This window comes from Stigmatopora nigra, chromosome 15 (genome assembly GCF_051989575.1).
Source record: "Stigmatopora nigra isolate UIUO_SnigA chromosome 15, RoL_Snig_1.1, whole genome shotgun sequence".
Lineage (NCBI taxonomy): Eukaryota > Metazoa > Chordata > Actinopteri > Syngnathiformes > Syngnathidae > Stigmatopora > Stigmatopora nigra.
In genome coordinates this window covers 11,536,745-11,563,828 of record NC_135522.1, presented here as the reverse complement: position 1 = coordinate 11,563,828, position 27,084 = coordinate 11,536,745, and the positions used below count along the sequence as shown (strand labels likewise).

The 27,084-nt window shown below is 38.2% G+C and overlaps 1 protein-coding gene across 1 annotated transcript in view; it reads left to right on the top strand.

The window, feature by feature from the left end:
• Window positions 1-27,084, top strand: part of col5a3a (collagen, type V, alpha 3a) — a 73,052-nt gene that overhangs the window by 4,477 nt on the left and 41,491 nt on the right. The window contains exons 2-20 of the mRNA XM_077735155.1: window positions 8,093-8,260; window positions 8,341-8,557; window positions 8,624-8,786; window positions 13,851-13,961; window positions 16,759-17,151; window positions 19,109-19,216; window positions 19,282-19,395; window positions 19,488-19,541; window positions 19,627-19,668; window positions 20,773-20,835; window positions 21,729-21,803; window positions 21,920-22,003; window positions 22,067-22,123; window positions 22,212-22,265; window positions 22,408-22,461; window positions 22,916-22,969; window positions 23,624-23,677; window positions 25,310-25,363; window positions 25,660-25,704. Coding sequence (XP_077591281.1) covers window positions 8,093-8,260; window positions 8,341-8,557; window positions 8,624-8,786; window positions 13,851-13,961; window positions 16,759-17,151; window positions 19,109-19,216; window positions 19,282-19,395; window positions 19,488-19,541; window positions 19,627-19,668; window positions 20,773-20,835; window positions 21,729-21,803; window positions 21,920-22,003; window positions 22,067-22,123; window positions 22,212-22,265; window positions 22,408-22,461; window positions 22,916-22,969; window positions 23,624-23,677; window positions 25,310-25,363; window positions 25,660-25,704 — 1,964 coding nt within the window. The remainder of the gene's footprint in view (window positions 1-8,092; window positions 8,261-8,340; window positions 8,558-8,623; window positions 8,787-13,850; window positions 13,962-16,758; window positions 17,152-19,108; window positions 19,217-19,281; window positions 19,396-19,487; window positions 19,542-19,626; window positions 19,669-20,772; window positions 20,836-21,728; window positions 21,804-21,919; window positions 22,004-22,066; window positions 22,124-22,211; window positions 22,266-22,407; window positions 22,462-22,915; window positions 22,970-23,623; window positions 23,678-25,309; window positions 25,364-25,659; window positions 25,705-27,084) is intronic.

The window sequence follows — 27,084 nt, the reverse complement described above, 5'->3', positions numbered from 1 at the left end:
GGTGGGAGTTTCAGGAGACTGAGGAGCACTGGACGTGAACTGGGAAATATACTACATAAACACTAGACATGGGGAGAACACTATCAAATACACATAGGCGAGGGGTGGCCAAGTCCGGTACTCGATGGCCGGTCTGTTGTTTGTTTGTTTGTTTTGCACTACAAGCGCCTGAGGATTGCCCTCAGATAGCGCTAGAGCTGCCACTGGAACGCGGATTATTTCATCCGGGGGGTAGTCGGAGGTGGGGGCAGTCAAATGTCTCCGGCTGGATGAAAAACGTAGGGTGCCACGGTCCTTGTTGGCAGCTCTGAGTGGTATTAGTTGGAATTCGCAGGCCGCGGCGAGCGGCCTCTCAGGAGACACCACGTGAAGGTTTCCAACTTTGTCTCCCCCGGTCTGTTGTCCATATCTCCCTCCACCAACACACCCGAATCAAATAATCAGGATTGATATGAAGCTTCTGGACTGATTCCATGTGGTAGAGGAGGGAGATATGGAAAACAGACTGGATAGGGGATCTTGAAGACCAGAAAGGGTCACCCCTGACATAGACAGACATGGGGTGACTAGACAATCAGAAACAGCTGGGTTACACGAGAGACAGCGAGCAGGTGATGCACCTGGGGTGGGGAAATGGCACGTGAACTCAATGGGCAATCACAAGGACAGGTCACACAGGGAAAAAAAACAACAACAACAAAACATGTCAGATCCAATCCCTAACAAATTAAACATAATATAATTATGTAATCAGGATTCATGAAATCAAAGTTCAGTTTGGTAAATTTCCCAAAATGTCCTTTTATTATAAAGTGTGGCTGAAGCAGAAATTATCAAAACAATGTTTTCTCTGAAATTGCTTACACTGTTTAAATGTGTAAGTGGAAACATGTGCTTCGGCCTTGAGGGGAAGGTGTTTTCTCGAAGGGTCCGGCAGTTTTTTGGCCTCCTGACCCATCATCTTGTCAAAAAAACATGAGTGGTGAACAAACTGTGGAAAATGAATAATGATGCTTGAATAATATTCACTATCATCGCTATATGTCAACTTGTTGACAAAATGGTCCTGTTCATTATTAACGGATTTACGGTATGTTAAAATCTGAAATGATGTGTTATCCCAACGCCTGTTTTCATCACTGCTCTCAGATTGATATGCATGACGGCGTGCAGTGTATCCACTGAGAATATATTTAAGATCTTTTCCCAGCCCTTTTTAACCTCGCATCACAACACGCTCCAATAGTGTCGAAGATAACCAAAAGCAGACCCTGAAGCAGTTGCGGCACCATTGCGATAACTTCTTGCTTCTTATTTGTTTTCTTCAAGCAAATTATTGTTTTCTGTCATCGTGTCTTTTGGTGTCATTGACGATGATAGACGTACAATCGTGTGGTTCTTATAAACTGTATTAGAACTTTTGAATTTAGTTTAGCACTACCCGATGTTCAATCCATTTACAGTGGGAGGGCTATCAGCTATCCCACTTCAAATAATTTGTACATTTAGAACCTCGAGTCAACAAATATGACCCAAAATATTTTTGATTTGTTAACGCTAAAATCATCAATGAGTTTATGCAAACAAGCTACACTGAATGACGACAACTACAAATGAAAAGCCATTATATTTAATTGAATAAATAACACTGTAAATAAAAGAATTAACAGTATTCTGTGTTCCAAAAGGAAGTAAAACATAATGAAATTGAGTACACAAATCTCTTTGTTTACAGTATTTACACATTTCAAAGGGACAAATTTCAAAACGACTGAATGCACTTCAAAAGTATTGTGTGGCTATCACCTATGAATTAAAAATAGTTTGTCATTAGTAGATGTCAAATCCATTTGAAGTGGGAGAGATCACAGAGGATAAACAAATGTGAATTCACTGCCAATAGTCTCACTTCAAATGGATTGGATGTCTAGCACCGCCAATAGTAGCCTATGAGTTACATAGTGAGCTGATAAAATGTAACAAATCTGCAAGGAAGTTGAAACAGTTTGATATTATGCCGTGACCTTTGTGAGGATAAAATAAATAAATAATTTGGACTTTTACCGTGTTAAATGACAGAAAATAAGTATAATCGAATACAAGAGATAAAGCCTCCTTAGATAAGCATGTTTTGTTAGTGTCACTGAAAGGGTTAAAATAACAGTTCTGGAGTGGAGAGTCGATCCCAGGTGGATCTTCACTGTGTGGAATTTTCATGTTCTCCAGGGCTTCTGTGGGTTTTCTCCTGGTATTCCCGTTTCATACCCCATCCCCAAAATATGCATGGTAAGCTGGCCGAACACGGTAAATTGACACTAGTTATGAGTGTGAGTGTGAATGTTTGTTCATCCCCTTGTGATCTTCGATTGGGTGGTGAATAATTCGGGTTGTTTCCTCCCTGGTGTGTATAGTTAGCTGGGATAAGCTCCAGAACACCCTTTATTTGGATAAGCAGCTAAAAAATGAATGAATAATAGTAATTTTCTTTCAGAAACCTCAGTCAGAGAATAAGGATGTTTTTTTTGGTCAGTGTTTTATCAGGGATGTGTGAAGATGGCTCTTAAAAATTAGGTCAAAATAGTAATTCCATCTTTGTTCATTTTTTGGTGTGCAGATAGTGCACATCTGTCAAGCAACTCCCAATTTCATGCAGATATTCATCTCCAAGCAGTAAATCCAAGTTCAATCATCCATTTATCCTCCCTTCTATGTTTTATCCAGGGTGCGGTCCAAAATCTATGGGAAACTCCCGCTTCCCAAATTCCAATTCCATCTCTTCCTCCTTTGTGTTATAGTTCACAGTTGACTGTGTTGTATTGTACATGATAATTTTCATGTCCGTTTGGGATGCGTAGGTGGTGTGAGTCATTTTTCCAAGCTTTTTTTGTGTGACACAAAAACAAAGACAACCTTATGTTAATGCGTGCATCCAAAGAGTCAATTGGCCTTTTGGGCAACATTTTTGTCCTATGAGCTAATATGTAAACCAATGAGATGATTTATAAAGTACATTCTTACATATAGTGCTGTGAAGTTAAAATTATGGATCCTTGAGCTTCTTCCCATGCTCTCTGACCTACTTATGCAATTTCAAAACATTCTTTAGTCCATTGGGATAGTTCTGATATTTCAAATCTTGCTGCAGTGTTACCACAGAGAAGCAAAGTCAACAATAAATTTTTCAGGTGAAGAGTCTCCAACAAACCATTAACTTTGTAATTACCATATACTATTCATTCCAAGTTTTTTCCCACATGTTGTTTGCCAAAAACAACTCAGTTTATTCACACACGATTGTGAGAGCAACTTGAAAAAAAAACTGTTAATGAATATAGATTTCTATATATTCATTCATTTTCTGTACAACTTATCTTCACATAGTCCCTGAGGGTGCTGGAGCATTCCACGGCTGTCTCCGGGCCAGAGGCGGGGGACACCCTGAATTGGTGGCCAGCCAATTGCATAACACAAGGGGAGGGACAATCATTTATCTTCATACTCATATTTAGGGGCAATTTAGTGTTCAAATAGCCTACCATGTATATTTTTAGGCTTTGGGAGGAAACAGGGTACCCGTAGAAAACCAATGCGAACCCGAAGAGAACATGCAAACTCCACAGAGGGAGGACCCACGCGAGATCGAACCCACAACCCCAGAACTGTGAGGCAGAGGTGCCAACCACTAGGCAACCGTGCTGTCCTATGTATATATACTTTTTGGGGATATTTTAATTTCTTTCCAACCTTTGTGTGTAGAGTTTGTGTTCTCCCTGTGCCTGTTTGAGATTTTCGGTTTCCTCCCACATCCCAAAGACATACATACATATGTATTTATACATGGTGAGCATGGACAGTTTGTCATGTATGCGAATCACAAATCTGCAGTCAAATTCTCATCAAGGATAGAATGCAAAATCTACACAATTCACACCTGCATTTGCTCCAATATGAGGAAAAGATAAAAGTCTTACCTGGAACGAATGTTAATTTGTTGCTACCCTTCCAATATAAATGGATTGGACAGCTGCAACTGATCAACTTCACAGCAGAAGAATTCTTTGATGTCACACAATTGGGCGTCTATCATCATCTTGTCTTTTGAAGGGCGACACAGCGCTCCTTTTTTTTTTGGCCATACCCCTTTGGAATCGACAAAATTATCCAACATATCCATCCTTTGGGAATGAGGAATTGACTGACATAAACATCTTTTGGTATTGACTTTAGAATTAATTGTTATAGTTCTTATTTGAATTAATGTTAAAGATATATTTAGTGATGATGGTTACATACATCTTCAGCATTGATGCTTGACCCCATCCCACCCAAAAAACACACGAAAAATCCTGCGTAATAATCAAAAACATGAAAAATCTGCAAAACAATAGAAAATGGAAAAAAATAATTGAAATTACTATTTATGGTACAAAAATCTTTGGGAAAAACAGGTAGATATTATTAAAAGCAAAAAGCCTTTCGCATTGGAAAAGAATGGTGAGGCTTTTTATTTTAAAATTTTGACTGAATGGTCTAATTTTGCCACTAATAAAATCTATCAGTCTGTTTCAAGATTCTTTCCAGAAATTTGAGCTGACCATTTTATAGTAAGGTGTGTACTATAGTGTAGAAATGACACTGTTATGTTTTTTCTTTTTTATAGGATGGCCATAGTTTTAGATTTTGGTGTGGATTTCTATTATTTTTTATGCTACACTTGGAATTGAAAGAATATAAATGCATGCTACAACAAATTGAGTTCAGTTTTGGCAATTGTTCTGCTATTTTTGAGAATAGGAGCAGGAAAACGAATCCATTCCAGAGAGCGGTGAAATTGCGTAAGAAAGGTCTCTTCTGCAAAACATGCAGCAAAGCGAAAGTTGTAAGAGAGTCTTCCAATCGAAAAAACATTGCATATAAATGGTAGCTTGACTATCTCAAGTGACACGTACATTAAAAAGGAAATGAGAAGTGAGAAGGACGGACGTGAAAATAAAGTGAAATTTATGTCTAATTAGTGCATATTCTATTGACATTTTAATAAAATGTTTTATTCATTGATTATATGCATTCAATTTTTATTATGACTAGATCATTTATGGTTGGTAGAGCTATGGATTGTATTGTTTTTGCTCATAAACCCCATGGCGCTGATGTTGTATTTTCCCATCCATTTTCCCTTTTATTGGCTGTGGTTCAGAGTTTATCCTGTTTACTGCTTTGTTGCAATGCTCTGGGATTGGAAGCACTGATAGCCACTTGGCATAAACATTGTTTGCTGTGTAAATACCATAAAATGTTATGTACCACTAACGGCAAACTTGTGCCATATGGCGAATAAAAAATGAGTGCTGGAAGGAATTTGGTGAGAAGAGGCCAGCTTTAGAAGCTTTTCAGTTCTTGGTGCTAAGTTATTTTGAATGATCGCAAGAACAACAGCTGGTATAATAACTGTGAAGTCAGAAATAGGAAGAAATTAATTTTCTGGAGAAGTATAACAACAAGAATGGAGAGTATGAAATCAAACTGTTTTTGCACTCAGTGCAATTAATAATGATAGATGTCCAATGATGTGTTTTTTAAAACTAAAATTAAAGTATTTAAATGAGTTTATCACAAGTAGATGTCCAATCCATTTCAAGTAGAAGCATGGGCACGAATAAACAACTCTCCTACTTCCAATGGATTGGACGTCTAGTGTCTTAATGGCAACTGATGATTAATCAAGAAAATGCAAAAATATCCTCAATTACATCATCTCATTTTCTGAACACGGGGGTTGCTCGAGCCTATCCCTGCTGACTCCAGGCCAAAGGCGGGGTACACCCTGAATCGGTGGCCAGCCGATCGCAGGACACAAGGAGACGGACAATCATGCACACTCACACTTATACCTAAGGGCAATTTTAGAGTGTCCAATCAGCATACCATGCACATTTTTGGAATGTGGGAGGAATCCGGAGTATGGGGGCCCCGGGAGAACATGCAACCTCCACACAGGTGGATGTGACCTGGATTTGAACCCAGGACCCCAGAGCTGTGAGACCGACACACTCATCACTTGCTCCACTGGGCTGCCCCATGACCATTAAGAGTAGTGCAAAATCATATTTTATCCTATGACACCAACTTTCTTTATGACCTGTGGTCGTGCACAATGGATTAATTTATTGCTGCTATTGCAATCAAATAATGCATCCTTAAAAACAACATTTCAGCAGTGGGGGCCTGCAAGGCCTTTTTCTGCTGGCCTAAAAAAATATCTGGATCATACTGATGTTAACTATATTATGTCCACAAATGCTTTTGAAATAATTCCGATTTATCGGTCAATTCCCTTCCATTGCTTTTCCTCTGGCTGCATAGCTTCCAGATTTTGTTTTTATAGTTAAGCATTCAACCAATATAATTTCAGCCATTATTTGTCAGAAATCTACCTGAAGGCCTTCATAATTAGTACTGCGGGCACTAACCCTAATCCAACCACTGTGCGTAATTTGTTTGTTTTCTGAGATCATGAACTTTTGGCAACGTGAAGTCTCTGTGAGCACACATTTTTTTGGCGCAAAATTAGGTAAAAATTAATTATTGGAGAAATGATGCTATTAAAAACATTACATACACATGTACTAGTATTGCATCACCAATACTGTAAGTTGTTAACAGTTCGTAGAATTCAACTTTTGGTGACATTAGGTCAGTGTGGAATCATTTTGGAGGTTTATGTGATTCCTGCTGATAAAACGTTGATGAGAATGATTATTGTTAATATAGGCTACATCGTTTTAAATTACAAGATTTTCAGATGAGAAGTCTTTAATAATAATAAATAATTGCTATTATCCTCGGGACTTGGGTTTTTTTGCCACTGTGGACGTCGCCCGTGCTACCAATATTGCCTCTAGGGATGAGTGTGAGTCTGAACGCTTTTCCGTTTTCTTGAGCCCTGCGATTTGGATGGCCACCGATTCAGGGTGTTGTCCCCCAACTTTGGACGGGAGTCAGCTGGGATAGGCTACAGCACCCCCCCCCCCCCCCCCACACACACACACACACACTCCAATGAGGATAGTGAAGCGATTCAGAAAATGAATGAATGAATACTGTCAAAGCCATTTTTTATTTTGACGGACTTTTCAAGAGAAGCTAACGAAAGCTCCGAAGCAAGCAAGCCTGTTACAAGGATTTGTCCGCCACTTTCATTCCACTAACTATGGATGGGTATCCATGGCTCACAGGTGAAGAAAAATAATGAAATCTTAATAGAACTGATAGTTGGTGTCCTTTATGGGGGGGCAAGAAGGAACTTTCATTTCAGGAATGACGGAAATGCACAGATTATCTGTACGACAGAGTACAGTTGATATCTTCTTGGGAAAAAGAAAGGATAGATTTTGTGTACAAGTAAAACGTTTTTTTAGGTGAGTAAAATCTTTTACGAACATGGTGCTGTATTCACTTATAATATTAACATTTTACGAGGTCATTATTGATGTTATTTTGTGTATCACAGCTGGATCTGTGATAAAGGTTTTATAGCCATAAAATATTAAGAGTTGAATTGATTCAGACCGCCACACCATACTTTGGTACTTTGATACTTTTGGCAGTCCGACTAAAGACTTACAAAGAGACAGATATAAGACGCAAGGTTAAAAGTGGAACTGTCACATTTTGTCATTGATTTGGTTATGCTTTGCATAACTTAAATTTGTGATGGTGCAATGTTCAAATAATTGTTGTAACATGCCTCCTTGGTTTGAATCAGCTGCTTTGGGGGCCAAACTTCTGCCTGCTTATTTTGTAATACGTAGTATGAAAAAAGTAGCGGCTTATCGTCTGAAAATAATGTGTAGTTGACTTGCCGAGCCTTGAAAAAAAATATTAAAGCCATTAGAAAAGTATAAATGTGTTAATACCATCAAAAAGTTTCAGTATGATGAATTTAAAAACATCTCATTTTTAGACCAACTGTGGTGCATCTCTCGCCAACGGCAGCTAAACAGTCAATTATGACAATTAGGGCATGACGAGCGGACGGTTTGTTGCATGCAGCTTGGTGTAATTCTACTTGTCAATGTCCTTCCATTCTCAGCTTCCAGCATTGATATTCTACAAGCCCTGGGACTGTCAGAGGACATAGAGGGCGTGTCGCTGCATCCTGGTGTCTGCAGAAACCGTAAAGAAACGGAGGAAACGCAGCAGGCCTTCAAAATAGACCAGAAAATCCAGCTCAGTGCTCCCACCAAACAACTTTTCCCTGGTAGTGGATTATTTCCATTTGGGATAAATATCTGCCTCCTTCTGAGCCTTAGGAGATATTTCCTATCCTCTTCTCTCCAGAGTCCACATTCCCTGGAAATTTCTCCCTTCTGGCCACTGTCCGAGCCAAAAAGGCATCACGGTCATTCCTGTTCTCCCTCTATGACGAACGTGGGGTGCAGCAGCTGGGGCTGGAATTGGGCCTTTCACCCGTCTTCCTGTATCAAGATCAGGCAGTCAGGGACCTTGCTCCTGAAACATACCCCAAGTTCAAGGATGTTAATTTGGCTGATGGAGAGTGGGTATTTTCATGTCCTAAATTTGTATGCTAAATGCTCACGTGTTACTCTCCTTGTTTTTCTAGGTGGCACAGGATTGGCTACCGTGTAAAAGGCAAGTCAGTCACACTATATCTGGACTGTTCAAAGGTAGCGACCAAGGAGCTATCTCGAGGAGACAATGGCGTCATCAGCACAGAGGGCATCATTCTTTTTGGCTCACGACTACAGGATGATGGCATATTTGAGGTACAGCCCTACGTAAATTGTTTAATGTGGGGATGATAGGCAAAAGCAAATCCTCACACATACAACTCTTTTTTTTCAAAATATACAAAAAAAAAAAACCTCATGAGTAATATGCTTTTCAATTGCACCCCTAACATACACTGTTGTCCCAAAAAGCCTTTGTTGGAAAAAAATGCTGTTTTAATTTCCAATGGGAAATTGTGACTAATTTTGAGATTTTTGTAAAGATATGATTTAATAATTTGCACATAAAAACATGAACAAAATAAAAAGTGAAAGTAATCAGCCACTAATTGATAAAAATGTGTGTGTAAATATAAATATATATATAAATAAATAATTATATATATATATATATATATATATATATATATATATATATATATATATATATATATATATATATATATATATATATATATATATATATATATATATATATATATATATATATATTATGAGTAAATGATTTATTAAACCATATGAATATATATATATATATATATATATATATATATATATATATATATATATATATATATATATATATATATATATATATATATATATATATATATATATATATATATATATATATATATATATATATATATATATATATATATATATATATATATTCATATGGTTTATTAATTTTAAAACAATAATAAATCATTTACTCATAATTTTCTCAAATTTTTGCCTTACATATTTCATACAGAATTAAGATACTTTTACCAATTTTAAATGGTTTAGTTGGTAGCTGTGTGAGGACTGTTGAATGAATTATAGAATTTACATATAAAGTACTGCTCTACTTACGAAATGTTCAAGTTACAAAAAAAAACAATTAATTTTGTATGTAGAGTATTTAACATATTTATTTATTTCCTACACTTTGGTGCATCTTGACACGCGAAAACAGTCTTCTTTCGTACACATCTTTTTGGGTAAAAGTAATAGTGTCATTAGTGCAAGCAAGGCTGGCACCAAGGGACGCCAGATTAAAAATGCTGACCTAAGGTCCGCTGTTCCCAGGCCCCAGTTCTGGGAGTGGAGGACAGTGTTCCGGCCCCTGTTCTTCCAACTTGGGGGTAGGACCCTGGGGGATTTGCAGTCATTCACTATTTTGTCTATTGCTTCCAGATTGCACCCCACATTCTTGTTGGCAACGCTTTGAAAACATCATAATGTCAACACATCTACTCAAGTTTATTCTCGGCCTGTTGTGGGCCTTGTTTATGTGACTATCACCACACAGATTTTTTTGATAAGACTTAATTTATGGGAAAATCTGATTAAGTCATTCTTGACTCGGACGGAAAATGTTACACGTACAGGCAATTGCACTTGGCTATTGATTTAACACAGACTTAATAAGTCAAGAAAATGAAAGTAGAATTTCAAATTTCTGTTTAAATAATTTAGGAGTTAGGTCATCATATGCCAGTGACAGCACTAGACGTCAATCCATTTGAGTGGGAATAAATGAATTATTCGCCCCCCCCAAATAAAAATTGATTGGAACTCTAGCACCATCAATGGCAGCTAAAGTAAAAAATATTTCTCATCTCATCTCATTTTATGTACCGCATTGTCCTCATTAAGGTCGCAGGGGGTGCTGGAGCCCATCCCAGCTGACTTTGGGCCAAAGGCAGCGACACCCTGTATCAGTGGCCATCCGATTGCAGGCCACAAGGAGACGGACGAACACTCACACTAATACCTGGCGGCAATTTAGAGTGTCCAATCACTCTACCATGGATGTATTTGGAATGTGGGAGGAAACCGGAGTTCCCGGAGAAAACCCACGCAGGTCCGGGCAAAACATGCAAACTCCACACAGGTGGACCGACCTGGATTTGACCCCAGGGCTACCACTGTGAGGCCGGCATGCTAATCAAGGACCTCCCTTGATTCTTTGCTATTCAACCTAATATAAAATTTTATATAAATATAATGTTAAAAAATAGAGTCAATGATTTGGTCAATTTTTAGGTCAATAACATCTTTCAACAGTTCAATGTCCAAAAAAATGTTGTTCTTTAGTTGATGATCTTGGCAGCTGGTATCCCTCTCACTTCACCTGGATTGGACGACGACTAATGGCTAACTCATATAAAGAGTTTTCATTTAATTTTGTTAATGCTTAAGATAAAAATTTACAAGTTGATGTAATTGTCATTGCTGACAAGCCGCTACATCCCAGGGGACTGGATGCTCCTCTGATGTTATGGTAGCATGCTAATTGGAGAACGGTGAAGTGTTTGTGATATTCAACGTGCAATATTTTGGTCGGGGAGAAAAACCCCCGCCGGGCGCGAATAATAAGAAAACGTCTCTAAGGGTTTTCCTGTGATCTTGAATTGAGATTGGATTAGAGTGGATTTACTCCCTGTTGCATATTTCCACCTACTCGCAACTACCACATTCAGGCAAAGAGGGCAACGGGTGCCCCTCGCTCTGGACACAAAATGATAGGAAAGACACTAAAGACACTAAAAAGTATTGCTTTTCTAGTATTTTATTCTAGTATGTATTTTACCTTGGCTGCAAAAGCATAATCAAAGTGACTAACATGCATAGTAGGCTGATTGGACACACTAAATTGCTCCTAGGTAAGGGTGTGAGTGTGCATGGTTGTCTGTTTCCTTGTGCCCTGCAATCGGATGGCCACTGATACAGGCTGCCTCGGGCCCGGAGTCAGCTGGGATAGGCTCCAGCACCCGCGTGACCTTAATAAGAATGAAAATGAGATGAGATTTTATAGCACCTTTAACTTCAATATCCAGGCATTGAGTTTTATGGTAAAGTTTCTGCAACCAAGATGGTTGATGCTTGGGCACATCTTTATACCTGTTATTTTTGTGTTGTCATTTGGCAAAATCATAAATGCCAGAGGTATGAAGACGTGATACGCCAGCAAGCAGTTGTAGCAGCCATGTTCGTAAGCGTGGCTTCTAATAGTAATGGTATATTACCACTCAAACAAAGAAAACATTATAAACCATACTATTCTGACAGTGATAAAAGTACTGTATGTTCATACGGCACATCGCATTTAAAGGCACAGTGTCAGTAATGAGTGCTATTTCTGTATTTGACACACATAGGACGCACCGCTCCGCATAACCACTAGATAGTGCTGCGCTAAAGGGAATGTTAACAAAACAGTCAGCCAAACTTTATCAATAGATTACAAATCAGCTTTCTGACAACTTCATTCACTCCCAACATGAACCAGTTTGTATGAGTATTTTCCTGACACAGCAATAGCATAATAACTTATGTTAAACAGGTGGGCATCTCACCAAAATCGCCATTATCTATATATATATATATATATATATATATATATATATATATATATATATATATATATATATATATATATATATATATATATATATATATATATATATATATATATATATATATATATATATATATATATATATATATATATATATATATATATATATATATATATATATATATATATATATATATATATATATATATATATATATATATATATATATATATATATATATATATATATATATATATATAGATATATAGATATAGATATAGATATATACAGTCTAGCTTTGAATGCTCTGTTGACACCAACATCTAGCAGCTGGAGTTATTTTGTAAATCCAGCCGTAATGATGGCGAGCACCAAAATAGTGTGCTTGCCGTCATACTGGGTGTATTGACAAAATAACTAATATCTCAGCAGTCACTGCACAGTACTTTTTCTACGGGGAAAATAGTACAGTCGGGGGCTGTTTGCCGTAGTAGAGGATGGTGTACCCTATCGAAAGAATAATTTGATTTTATCGTGATAACAATTCTAGTATTGGTCCATATATAAAGTGCACTGAATTATAAAGCACCCTGCCGACATGATATTATGATAGCCATAGTCTGCCCATTAACCATTAAATGATTCCCATACCACATAACGCAGTCAGGGTTACAGTGCCAAAGTTCCTATCCCAAATCAATTCAGACTCACCACCATTTCATTTTTCTTTGACATGTTGAGTCTATACGAGATAAAAATCACAATTACTGGTACGCAACGCATGCGGTCATTGTGGTTGGTGAAATGCTCCAGCCAAACAACTAGACTTTAGTGTCCCTGACCGGTAATTAGCCGCTTTGGGATCTTGTGGATTACGGATGCTGTTGTATGCGTGCACTACACACACTCACAGCTATTGATTGACCTTGAACGCAAGGAGGGTTCGGCAGCCAATAATTGATACATTTTCTGCATAAAAATGTATATTTTTATTTTGCAAAACCTCAACTGAAAATATGTTTTAGGAAATGCATTGCAATAATTTTCTACCAATTATTTATTGCTGACCCCTGCTAGCAGGGTTGACATCGATTCAATTGATGACTAGGGATTCAAAATGGGAGGAGTTGGTTTCATTGTCCATGGATTGGGTTTGACAGTAAAGTTTCCCTAACAAATTCACCACCCATAACTACGGTCCTGTTTGTTAACCTATAACTGTTTCATTAATGCCACAAACATAAATATGCAAATTAAACTTGATAAGAGGAAACATATGACCAGCATCCCGATGGCTTTAATCTTATCTTTTATTAAATAGGAATTTATTTACTGCTATTGACAGTGATAGACGTCCAATCTATTTGGAATAGCCCATTCCCTCCTGGCCCAATGAACGCCAATTGCCATAAGTGGTAAATAAACACTATGATTCAATGACAGTCATCCCAGTTCAAATGGATTTGATGTCTATCGCAGTCACTGGCAGTGAATGAGTGGGGCTGTACACTAATAACACTCACAACCACAGGGGTTTTGGTCCCAAATCTAAAATTGTCCACAGTGGGCCTTAAAGATAGGAGAGATTTAATTTTTCAGTTTTTCCTGTACAGGCCTGTAGCCTGACAGACCTAAACAGAAAAATCAAAAAAAGTCAAACTCGCTCACCCGACACTGGATTAGTAATGCTCGCAAGATCAAAAGGATTAAGCCACTTTCACATTTTTGCTGTTTTCTCGCATTTAATTCAGGGAGAAATTCAACACCTGCTGATCGACGATGACCCCAGAGCCGCTGCCGCCTACTGTATTGACTACATGCCAGACTGTGACTCGGATTTGCACAACAACAACCAAAGCACGGTTAGTACTGTAATCTTCAGGGAAGAAAAAACATATGCTGGATAACAATACAAACAATTTGTGCTTGATTAAAACATTTATTATTGGTCACAATTAGCAAGTTTGCTCACATAATATTCAAATTCAGAAGCCTTTATTGTCATCATACACAGATGTGTATAACAAAATTGGTGGTGCTACTCCAAGCTTTTCAAAGTGTGTTTTCCCAGTGAAAAAAAACATAAATTGTAGTATAAAAGTATAGTAAGTCACATCCCGGATAGGGGAATTCTAAAATATTTCACATAATTTTAAAATATTGCACATAATTCTAAAATATTGAACATAATTCTAAAATATTGAACATAATTCTAAAATATTGAACATAATTCTAAAATATTGCACATAATTCTAAAATATTGCATATAATTCTAAAATATTGCACACAATTCTAAAATATTGCACCTAATTCTAAAATAATGCACATAATTCTAAAATATTGAACATAATTCTAAAATATTGCACACAATTCTAAAATATTGCACATAATTCTAAAATATTGCACATAAGTCTAAAATATTGCACATAATTCTAAAATATTGCACATAATTCTAGAATATTCCACATACATCTAAAATATTGTACATAATTCTAAAATATTGCACATAATTCTAAAATATTTCACTGATTCTAAAATATTTCACTGATTCTAAAATATTGCAGATTCTAAAATATTCCTCAGATTTCAAAGATATTGCACATTTTTATTGCACACCCCAAAGTTATTGCACAGAAGGGATTGTGTGTCGTGCTAACTCAAGTACAGAGTCCTGATGGCTGTGGGAAAAAAACGTCCTTAAGTCTATTTGTCCGTGCTTGGTGAGACCAGTAGCGTCTGCCAGAGGGCAGCAGCTGGAACAGGTTGTGACCAGACAAAGCTGTAGCAAGCTGAAGTTCCAAATCCTCCATTTTGTGGGTGATGGATCTGGCGTTGGCTAAGAATATACTCGGAAGCGGTGCTCGGTGTGGTCTCCGCGCTTTTGCTATCCACGGAAATCCCGGAGGTCTCGAGATGTTCTCGGGGATGTCGTAGGTTTGTTGGTAATCTGTTGTGATGGATACATCACATCTCCTACCGAAAATAATTAAAACCTGGAGACTGTAGACAGTTTGCCTTGCAGATGTTAGTAAATAACAATAAGATTGAGAAAACAAAAAAAACAAACTGGAGAGCATTGAGCCCGTGCACCGCCATTTTTCAGACAAGATTCAAATAAAGTGACCTCTACACAAAACATACGGCAATACATAGTATAGTGGTGATTTCCTTGAAATGGCCAGCAAGAAGCCATTTGCTCTAAATTAAATGGTTGAGAAATTATCAGTTGAACCCTATCTGCAACCCAATCTGGAGAAGTATGTGTGTTAAATCAGCAAAGTCAACGAGTGTCAAACTTCTCACGATTTCTTACACTGCATCTGTGCACATGTGTCTGCACAAAATCCGGCCAGTGAAAGAGTTGTACAAGTTGTCCATCTGCTAATATTTGTCCGTGTGACTTTTTTGAAAAACTATTTCGGCTCCATAATGATTCAGAATGGCAAAACGTCAACATTTCCCTCTGGCAGCGCATACATTGACTGTTTGGGTCTAAATCATATGCCAAATCTTACTGTTGCTGCAACAAATGTATTGCTGTTTGTATAAGAAGATAAAAATTTGTCCACTTGGTGGCTTAATGACACTTAGTAAAATTGTACATTCATCCTCTTGTGCAGGAACAATGCTTCTTCCTCACTAAAAACAAGAGTCAAGTATTACACGTTTACATGATATTAACCATGTTTTTACGTGATTGTACATAATTATCCTCCCAACACCCTGGTGAGGATAAGCGGTTTAGGGAAATAATTATTATTGACAAGATTATTTGTAAATTTTTAGTATCATGCATGTATTTACATAGACCCGGGCGATATTCCAAAAATTACGTTAAAAAAAAAGTTACCAATTGATATCACTAATTATCACGATAACTATCTTTTTTCTTTCAAATGTGAAACTTAAAACTTCTGTCAATAAGTAAATATATTCCTGTGTACGTTATTCAATTAAAAAAGTGTTACCTTACCTTATAAGAAAAAAAAATAAAATATGATGATTTATAAGTGTTTTTGTTGTTCTGTTGTGCAATAAAAAAGACAAGTCCCTCCTTACACTATGAAGAGTGAAGAATAATAAAACCTTCAGAAATTTTGACAGGCATCTTTATTTTTATAATTTTGCCATCAAACCAAAAGTTGCTGTGCAATATGGGATACATAATCAACTGAAGACAGGCGGACCAGCAGATTAGTAGTTTGCACGTCGGCATCATAGTTCTTTCTGGGGTCCTGGGTTTGAACCCAGGTCACTCCTCCTGTACTCTAAATAGCCTCTATGTATGAGAGCGAGCGTGAATGTTTGCCCACCTCTTCGTGCCTTCTGATTGGCTGGCCATCAATTCGGTACCACTTGCCCTTAGTAAACTAGGACAGGCTCCACCACTAAACCCCCCTATTCCTTTACATTATGGGGATTTAAAAAAAAAAACTATCATGTTTGTAGATGATGGTGATCATCATTTTGCATGATATCACATTTTTACACTACAGTATCATCTAAAACGTAAGAATTACCATTGTTTTTACTTGATAGTATTATTTCTGTTACTTGTGCTTTTGTTCTCAAGTGTATTTCTCTGTCATTCATCTTTGTCCCCCAAACGATAATCCTGACCCCTAACCCCCCAACCCCTCACTCCTCCCTTTTCTTTAGGAAAAGAAGTCCCAACTGGGACAGTCAGAAGAGCCACACGCCAAAAAGGACAAAAGGGGCAAAAAGAATAAAAAGAAGCGGGACAAGGCTTCCACGGGAAATGGCAAACGAAGAGGCAAGGGGAAGGGTAAAGGCAAAGAAAAGGAGAAGGGATCCAGGAAAAAAAAACTAGAAGAAAAACCTTTGAAGGATGGCTTCATTGGTGTGTCTACCAGGCTGCCTGAGTATCTGTCCCAAGAGCCTTTTTGGGACGCAAAAAGCACCATTAATGTCTATAACGATGAGTCCCTTGTGCAGATTCCTACCATTAAGCCCTCAACAGAAGCTCCCTCAGCAAGCATTATGACCGCATTAGTTCATGATGAAGGAGACAAGTTAACAGCCCATCTATTTGTAAGTAATGTAACCAATCACAAATCTTTCAATCTCACTCATCTTTTGCTGTACACTCACCAACCAAAACCACCAGACCCTTTTAAGACCCCTCCCAAAAATAATTGGCCTCATGTCTTGAGTATATTTTCTGGTCCAAACATGTAATGCCAAAAATATTGTTCTTGCCACTGCACAATATGCAAAGTACATACAAGGAATGCACATTCAATTAATCAGCACACAATTAGCTCCAATGTCAATATTACACGAGTCTTGAATGCAAACAACAGGACAAGAAAGTTATATTTAATTCATTTAATAACGATCCTCATAACAAATCATGGTGCATGGTCAAAAAAACGTGTTGCTATCAGCAGGCGAAACTGAGCCAAACCTATCAAAGCATAGAACAGGTAACATGACCAGCCTGACATCAGCAATTCTAAACAATAAACATGTTTGAACTCACTTGTCCCCACTCACACTTCCAAACCAATGAACTCCAAAGGCAACTATGCTATGAAATTATCGCAGTCTCTCCAACTAAATGATCAAACATGAAAGCGCGAGTGTTTGGCGCATTGGCTTCACAGCTCTGGGGCCCTGGGTTCAAATCCAGGTCACATCCCACCTCTGTGGAGTTTGCAAACTCCACACAGGTGGACCGAACTGGATTTGAACCCAAGACCCCAGAGGGGTGAGGCTGGTGCGCAAATTACTCAAGCCGCCTGACTGCCCTGCGCAACAACCAATGATTTATAAAGGAAAATCTTGAAAATCAGTGGTGGCCAAATTTTTTCATACGACTGTATTTGCCAGTTGATGAAATTGAATTCCTTGAGTAACATAAACATTTGTATTAAAACACTTCCATATGAAATGAACCAGTGAAACACTGGAGTCAAATGCCCATTCCAGGTAGACACATTAACAACTTCAAATATGAGCTCAATGCATTCTGGGATCGAGCTCGTGTGTGATTTTTCCTATATATCAACTGGATATTACAATGGAATTTTTTTTTTTTTCATTTGTTCTAAGTTACCACCTAATCACTAAGTAACAAATACCTATCTAGTGATTAAGATCGTCAATACTATGTTTAATTTCGCAGTACAAACAGATTGTAGTGGCTTACCACGGAGTCGATGGATGAGAGAGAGAAAAATGACTGCAGAGAGACTTGACGGACAGCTCGTAATATAACAAAAACTTTAAATTTAACTTAAATGAACTAATATTACTACACACGCCGTTAAAACTATGTTTTGATCTTACGCTACACTGAATTTAAACCTGCTTGCGCGATAACTGAGGCAAAGATGGTAATGTATTCCCCGCGACCTTCAAGTTGGAACTTGCTGCTTTTTTGTGCCTCAGAACCTAGTGTATCGCAGTTCATTTTTTTAAATTATCGAACTGGCCACAGCTCGCTTTGAAGGGTTCCGTCTTTTTTAGATGCCTGCTTTGCTTTCAACGCCACGTAGATTACGCTGTCTCTTTTGCAGATTATTGATTCGGTCACGCTATCTCCAGTAGAAAAATACAACCCGTACAGCCTGGTGCTCGTAGATATCTTCGCACGAGGGGGATGAGGTGAAAAAGACAGAGCGATGCTGTTCTCATAAGCAGCCTCTCGCATACTTGGCCATCGGGATAGCCGCATCGGTAACCATCTCGTATGCTCGTGTCTCAAATTTGTCTCGTATCTCAGGGCAAAAATGTCCCCGGAATTTGGGACACTCGTATGTTAAGATTTTACGATACAGTAAAAAGTTTATTTTGTATGTTCCACAATTAGCATGGATTCCCTCATAACTCATTAATTCATTGATAGTGATAGACCTCCATTTAATTTGAAGTTAGAGGTCTGGCCACGCTTCCAGTTCAAATAGATTGGATATCCTTTTCGTGAACTCATTTAAAGTATTTCCTATCTTTGGCGCTAACATTTCATCTTACAATTGGCATGCAGGAACCAGGGATCAGAACAAGCCCAGAGGTGGATGACCTTTACAGCAATCGCATTGAGGACTTCCCTGTTTCCATAGTAACAGCGGGCATGAATATTACTGAATCTGAGGTTAGTGGAATGTAACGAAACATGGCACATTGACGACAAGTGTCATAAATTGTGTTTTGAAACAGGTTCTTGAATATGATGACTACAATAACACAACATCTGAGTACGAAGAGTACGAAATATATGACAAAGGCTATGATTTTGCTGTGCGAGAACATGGGCAGACGTGGAAAGAAAAAGTAAAGATCAAGTCAGACATTTAAAGCCAGTTAATTTGTCCCCAGTTGGTCCGTGTCAAGTGATAATGTATTCATCTGCCTCTCTTCCTCAGGCAAGTCTGCCGATAGAGAAAGGACAGAAGGGTGAGCCCGCGGTCTTTGAACCGGTGAGCTGCCACAGGCATGAAAAACGGAGTGGGTTTAGTTCCCCCAGCATGCAAATTTGTTGAGATTCTGCTAATCTGTTCATAGGGTTCGTTAGGTGAAGGGCCGCCAGGTCTGCCAGGAATGGAGGTGAGTTGTCTTCTCAAGGAATGCGATAAGCAGCCAAACTGATGGAATTTATTGAGATTGTTGTTAATAAGACATGAAAACATTTTTCTTTGGATTTCGCCTGAGCATAAAAGGAAGTGTGGATAGAGGTTCCCCGGCAAACTACATGCAAGGATTAACTGTAGGCTATTAAACGTAATTGACCTTTTGACTACTCAATTAAACAATTAATAGAGTAAACAGAGTCTGATTTTAGTAACATCATACGTACATTCAACAGTTTGTTTTTACAGGCTTAAGGTTTGTCAAGGTCTCACTCAAGCAGATCTTGTTTCCCAGCTCCTTGTGGAATCTAATGTTGAAGTCCTACTTTTTCATCATTTGGAAACGTATCCTCTTGAAACTAGCTATTTAGCCGGCATCTATCAATATTCATTTGATCTGCCTGATAGCATTAGAGGATTTAGATATCTCATTGCATATTTGGATCGACGTTTGTAACAGCCATTGGCGTAGATGGGCACTGCAAAAACACATGAACAACTTTCTGTTGCAGTTTTTCCAAAAATATGTGAAAAGTCTGCAAAACCTGATGGGTCAAATGAGTGCTGAGTACTCTGACCCTCACAGTCAACATGAATCGGGCGTCTATCACCGTCAATGGCAGGCGATGGATTGTATGCTTTATAGGGTTTAAAAATAATATAGTTCAGTGTATCAGTGGCGGTTCTGATCTAACCACTTTAACAGAGATGTTGGGACATGACAAATGTGGGATGGGCAAGGGCAAGGCAATTTTTTCTATACACACACGAGAACAGGATGTTTCGTTCCTGTCACCTAGGAACACATAAATTGAAAAACATGTACACACAAGCCAATAATGCACAATTTATTGATAATTTCAATATTATATATAGAGATATTAATGCTCTGACATTATCAATGCAATGACAAACTCGATCTCTCTCATGATTATAATTTTGAGAACGAGCGATTACCTGGTTGATCGCTTTCAACAGTAAACTCTTTCTCTCTCTCACGACTATAATTTTGAGAGCGAGTGAATCCGGCGACTGTTTTCCATGTCATACCATACTAATGATAATTTTTCATCCTTTAAAGGGATTACCTGGCCTAGCTGGACCTATAGGACAGCCAGGACCCAGAGGAGACCCTGGCGAAATGGTGAATAGACCTTGTGCAGTATGACATTACTGTAGAGTCTTAGGATCCAAGGGAAATAAAATGAAAAAAAAAACATAAATGAGAAACCCTGACAAACCAGACGTACTTGCAAGTAGCCTATTTTATCTAATTTGTTATCATGTTACTGTGAAACATATTTTATGACCTCTGTGACACTTGACCACATTACTCCAAGGCTCTTTTAGTGCCATCGACAATGTTAGCTGTCCAATTATAAATCTGCTGACCTCCTGCTGTAAATTCAATTCTACTAGTAAATGTCCAATCCATTTGGAATGGAAGGGTGGCAGCCAATGGACGTCATAAACAATGAACTATTTTTCATTTGCTGCTAACCATCCCACTTCAAATAATGGCTCAGTCATTGGCAGCCAGTGAGTTATGCATGATACAATGGAACGTAGCGTTGTCATTCTCAAATTATCTTCCATCCAAAAGAAATCAAATGCAATTTCAGAGACAATTCTACCAAACAGCTTTGAGGCTAAACAACTGGATCCATGGACGTAATGATCTTGTCGATACAACTCTCTTAGTCTTCACCTTACATTTGTTCTCATCCCCAAAAATATCAATGCTATCTCTTTCTACAAATTAAATTTAAAAGAGCTAATCTGTTAGTTAAAAGGGTGAAGTTCATTTTCTCAACACTGATCTTTGATCTCTTTTGTTGCTATTGATTACACACCCAATAATGTGGCTACTGCTGTGATTTAAAATTATTTTTTTACTAGTCGATGTCCAAACCATTTTTAGTGGGAGGGGTCGTAGCAAATTTTAAGTCCAACCAATTTAAATTGATTGGACATCAAATAATATCAAAGGCATTAGCCCAGGACTTAATTAATGTATGCTCGGACATGTATTTGAAGGGTCCGACAGGACGCTCAGGTCTTCCGGGAGTTGACGGAATCCCAGGTCCCCAAGGAACCTTGCTAATGCTACCTGTAAGACTCACAATTTTGTACATAATACTTAGACAAAGATCCCTCACCTGTGTTGACCACAAAGGGGTCATGTTTGACTGAAATCCACTCTAATGTTCTCCTGACTAAATTCTCAGTTCCAGTTTAATAGCAATTCCCAAAAAGGACCAGTGGTGTCCCCACAAGAGGCACAAGCGCATGCTATCATACAACAGGCTCAGGTACGTAATTGCGCAATGGCAATATCGGGAGAGATGTGTCCTATTATTGTGTCATTCTTCCAGCTTTCAATGAAGGGACCTCCAGGTCCGGGAGGTCTTTCAGGCCGTCCCGGTGCACTGGTAAGCCAAATTGTCTTGAATAAATGTGCTAACCTTTTAAAAGAGAAATGCTCAATCTTAGTCAACCCCCACCTGATCCATTTGACAGGGATCTCCAGGCCCCACCGGACCCAAAGGAAATGTTGGTGAACCGGGCCCTCCGGTAAGAGCAGATCCCTTTATCTCACTCCAAGCTTTCATCTGACACATTCTCTCATTGTCATTGTATTGATTTTCCTTCAAACAAGTTTCCCCCACCCAATATTCTTTACACATTTATTTTTCCCTTTTTCTGGTCTGTACAGGGACTTCAAGGATTACCAGGACTACAAGGAAGTAATGGAAAACCAGGAAAAATGGTGAGATATGGGATTGAAGTACCTATATCACATAATATATTTTTTAATTATTGTAACTGGATCAAGGCGGGCTACCCAGTGGATGAATGGTTAGTGTGTCAACCTTACAGTTGTGGGGTTGAGGGTTTGATGCCAGGCCATTCCTCACTGTGGGGAGATTGCATGTTTTCCCCGAGCTTGCGTTGGTTTTTACCGAGTACTCTACCGAGTTTCCTCGCACATTCCATAAAGATGTATGGTGGGCTGTTTGAATGCTCTAAATTTCCCTTAGCTATGAGTCTGACAATGAATATTTGTCAGTCTCTTCATGCCCTCCAATTGGCTGTCCACCAATTCTGGGTCTCTTCTGACTTCTGCCCATAGTCTGCAGGGATAGGCTCCAGCACCCTTTTCCACCTTTGTGAGAATAAGCGGTTTGGAAAATGAATGAATAACTGAATCATGCTTTGTTTAGGGAAGGGCTGGAACAGATGGAGGACGGGGACTTCCAGGAGAAACAGGTGTTAAGGTAAGACAGTACATCATTTGATGCTTTTTTAAATTTGATCTGCAACACAAATGACTAAATCATGAAAGTCCTATAGTTAAATCATGAAAGTCCTATAGTTAAAAAATGCCTTTTTAAAATCATCGGTTTTCGTTGATGGCGAGTGACGTCCAATCCAATCCAAGTGGGAAGGTGTTAGCGCAACATCCTTTGAACTGCACGTCTGCTAGTGAACTAGTTTAACTAACTAAACTAATTTAATTTAAAGGCAGAAGGGTCAAAAGAGCCACATATTAGGAAATCTGAAATTCTCAATTACACTGAAGTAGTTAATTATGAGCACATACAATTCTTTTGGTAGCACATCAAAATTGGTGGGTGATACATTTGATACTTATATATTTGTGTGTGAATTTTATTTTTACGTGATTGTTTTGTGAACCAAGAGGATATGAGGTTTTGGCTGTAAAACAATAAAGGTTTTTGGGGAAAAATATTGATGAAATTCTCAGTTTTGTTCTTTTACTGAACCAAGAATGAACTGAACTAAATGATACGGTGAATGCCAAACAGTGATTTTTTATTTTTTTTGCATGCCTCATTCTTAAAGGCAACAATAATTATGTTGTCTACAAAAAAATGAGATTTAACAAACTTGTTCTGTTGAAATCCAAGGGTGATCGAGGTTTTGATGGCCTGCCAGGACTTCCAGGAAACCAGGGACACAAAGTGAGCTTTTTATCTTACAGTCACGTGAATCCTAATGCATATATTTCCATGTTAACACAATTAGCACGATAGATGTGTTTACATTGTTTGGCTTCAGTAAATTGCAGTTTTTTATATGATATGGAAAAACAGCAGAAGTATGTACAGAGCTGCCAACCTCCGTTGACCCCATCTCAGCAGTACCGTTGTCCCATTTCCGGAGTATTTCCGGAGTGAATGCGATCCAAGCAAAATCGATAAAAATAAATAAATGAATTAGCATAGGACAATTTAAATCAAACTGTTATTATCATGTTTTTACATTGATTGATGTATGGTGGTTTTGCAAACTATTGAAAAAGTATAGCATAATGAAAATAAGTTTATCTTTGTGTTTGGGTCCTTCTACTAGCGTTTTACAGCCAGTAATTCCAACATTTGTCACGCTGGAGTCGCACCTGCATGTTGTGCTTGCATGGACCTTTTGGAGATGATTGCAACGTTGAAGTTGCACAAGATGAATAATTTGTCAGTTCTTGTTCAGTGTGGAGAAGCCATGCCAAGGAGTCGTTGCTTTTAATGCTTCCTTCTGCTACCGTAGCAAAGCTAGTAGGTCTATTACTGCTGCCTGTATTGCCTTGCAATAATCGGTCAAACTCACGCAATTTTCTTATGGACTGTTTTTTTTATGAATGACAGGGCCCGCTTATTCATTTAATTTGCATCGCACATTTCTAAAAAGTAACTTCGAAAGGAAAAACGGCGGGCAAAAGAGAGTTGTTGTGGTGGTATAGCAGGCCGTAATATCATTGGGACAATTTCCAAATAAAATAACCGATACAGAAAATGCATTTACTATGCTTTGGGGGATTTCTTAACTTGGATCTTGTTTTTATATATAGGAACATTAATTTGGATATCAAAGCGTTTCATAACCTGAAAATGTTATATGTAGAAGCATTCGTAAGTAGAGGTACAATGTATATACACAGTATTGTACGCACAATCAAATTATACATACGTAATATGTACATTTTCAAAGGTTTGGTGGCCTGACAAGTCATCACTCAGGTGGTTGTTGTTGATGTTGTTGTTGTTGTTGTTGTTAAGTCACTTCAGGCGCCTGAGGATTACCCTCAGCAGCGCTAGAGCTGCCACTGGAACGCGGATTAGTTCATCCGGGGGGTAGTTGTAGGTGAGGGGCAATCGAATATCTCCAGCTGGATGAAAAACGTAGGGTGCCACGTTCCTTGTTGGTAGCTCTGGGTGGTATTTGTTCGAATTCGCAGACCGCAGCGAGCGGCCTCTCAGGAGACACCTCGTGAAGGTTTCCAACTTAGTCTCCCGGTTATTGTTGTTGTTGTGGACTCTAACTTTTAAGTCCTACTATTTTTCGTTCGTAACCAACATTCTCTTAAAACATTGCAGGTATCAAGGTCCAATATCTACCTACTTACCTACATAACTTCCTACCTAGTGTTTTGAAGCATGTGTGCATTTTTTTTCTTTTGGAAAGTATTGATTCTGGAAGTGTTTAAGTGCCGGAAAACATTTTTAAAAGTTTCCAGTAGTAATCAGATTGAACAGACGGATATCCAACCTTAGTTATCTGGCATATTCATGACATTGTATTTGTTATGATAATTCTTTTAGGGGGAGCGAGGAAAACCTGGCCCTCAAGGTCCCCATGGCGAGCCAGGAGAAAAGGTGAGCAAGGACTATTTCTCTCAAATCGACAAAACACAGCTTCTTTTAGTTTTTTTTAACAATTTCACAAAAAAAAAAAAAAATTAAATATCTCCATGGCTACCACTCCAAGAAAGACACAGAATTTTTCTCAGGATCTACTGATTGTTGAAGTGAAAGTCATCAGTTTTTCAGTTATATGAACGAAAAATAAATGTATGCAAGATGCATATACATTTAAATGACCTATATCTGGCTCAATATGGTGACACGATCCTTTTTACAAATGTTTTGTCTTTGTTTGTTTTTTTTATAAGGGACCAGATGGTCCAGTTGGACCAAGGGGGCAACCTGGTGAACCTGTAAGTAAAACTCAAAGATCTGCAGACATTGTTTTTTAATTATGCTTTTAAGTTGTACTTAATGGATGTAAGTGTGTCACAAGGTAGGAACTTGACTTTAAAAGCATTTTAAGTATTTTTTTTTCATTTTAACCGCCATTTGACTTCAACAGAATAGAAATGAATAGAAATAGTCCCTTCAGATTACTTTTTACAGGTCAGGCAACTATTTTTCACTCATTAAAAAAATTAAGAAAAAACGATTTGAAATCATTACAATATCTTTTCACTGGTTTCCATTGACTGCGATAGATGTCCAATCCATTTTGATGCATTTAATCACTGACATCCCCCGATCAAATTGGTCATCTATAACTGTCAAATATAGGAAATACAGAAGGGCTGTATACCGAAAATGCACCTGTAACGAGATGATTTACAACAAGGGTGGCCATGTATGGTCCCCAAAAGCCCCTATCCAGTCTGTTTTCCATGTCTTCCTCCACCAAAAGAGCTGAATCAAATAATTGGGATCGGTATTAAGCTTCTGGACAGCTTGCCGATGAGTTCATCATTTGATTCAGCTGTGGTAGAGGAGGGAGATATGGAAAACAGACTGGATAGGGGCTCTCGAGGACCGGACTTGGCCACCCCTGATTAACAATGACCGACCATAACCATGTTGGTATATTAATTTTTTTTTAAAATGAAATTGGAAAATGTATATTTTTAACTTTTTAGCCTAGTTAGATTGTGTATTGTTAGGCTATGCTCATTCCATTGTAAGAAAGGACAGTGTTGAGCTAGAAGCTCTCTTCCCACATAGGACTGTTGACCTGTAAGAGTGAAAAGATGACAAACTTGAGATTTCTTTGTTAACTTTTGCAAAGGGAGAAGGTCAGCCATCCTGTGCAATGCGCTGAGACTTCTCACCTTTGTTCAGTTCGCAAGCTTTTTATTGAGTACATAAACACCACCCATGCCTTCAGTTACAATTGAACCGTTAATGTCAGATAAGGAGTTGTTTCAGTAACAAGTTGTCAAGCAGTTGACCAGTTCATGCTAGAAAAGGAATAGTTTCAGTTAGTAGTGGTCAGGCAGTTGACTAGTTAATGCAACATAAGGAATTGTTTCAGCAGTCCAGCTACAACCATCTCAACATCTCCCTCCTGCATCTGTTAGGTTACGGCCAGCATCTTTACTTTTCAAACGTGCATTGGGTGTGTGCATAGCTGGCTTGTATATGCCAAGGTGTAATATATCAAAAACAATTATTCACACAACAACCAGAGTGCTTATGTGTAAAGTCATGTGCCCATCAGAAAATCAAATAAAAAGAACCGCCTTGTCATCAACCAGTACTGCCCAATCTATCCACACAGCTGGACCTTTGTACGTACA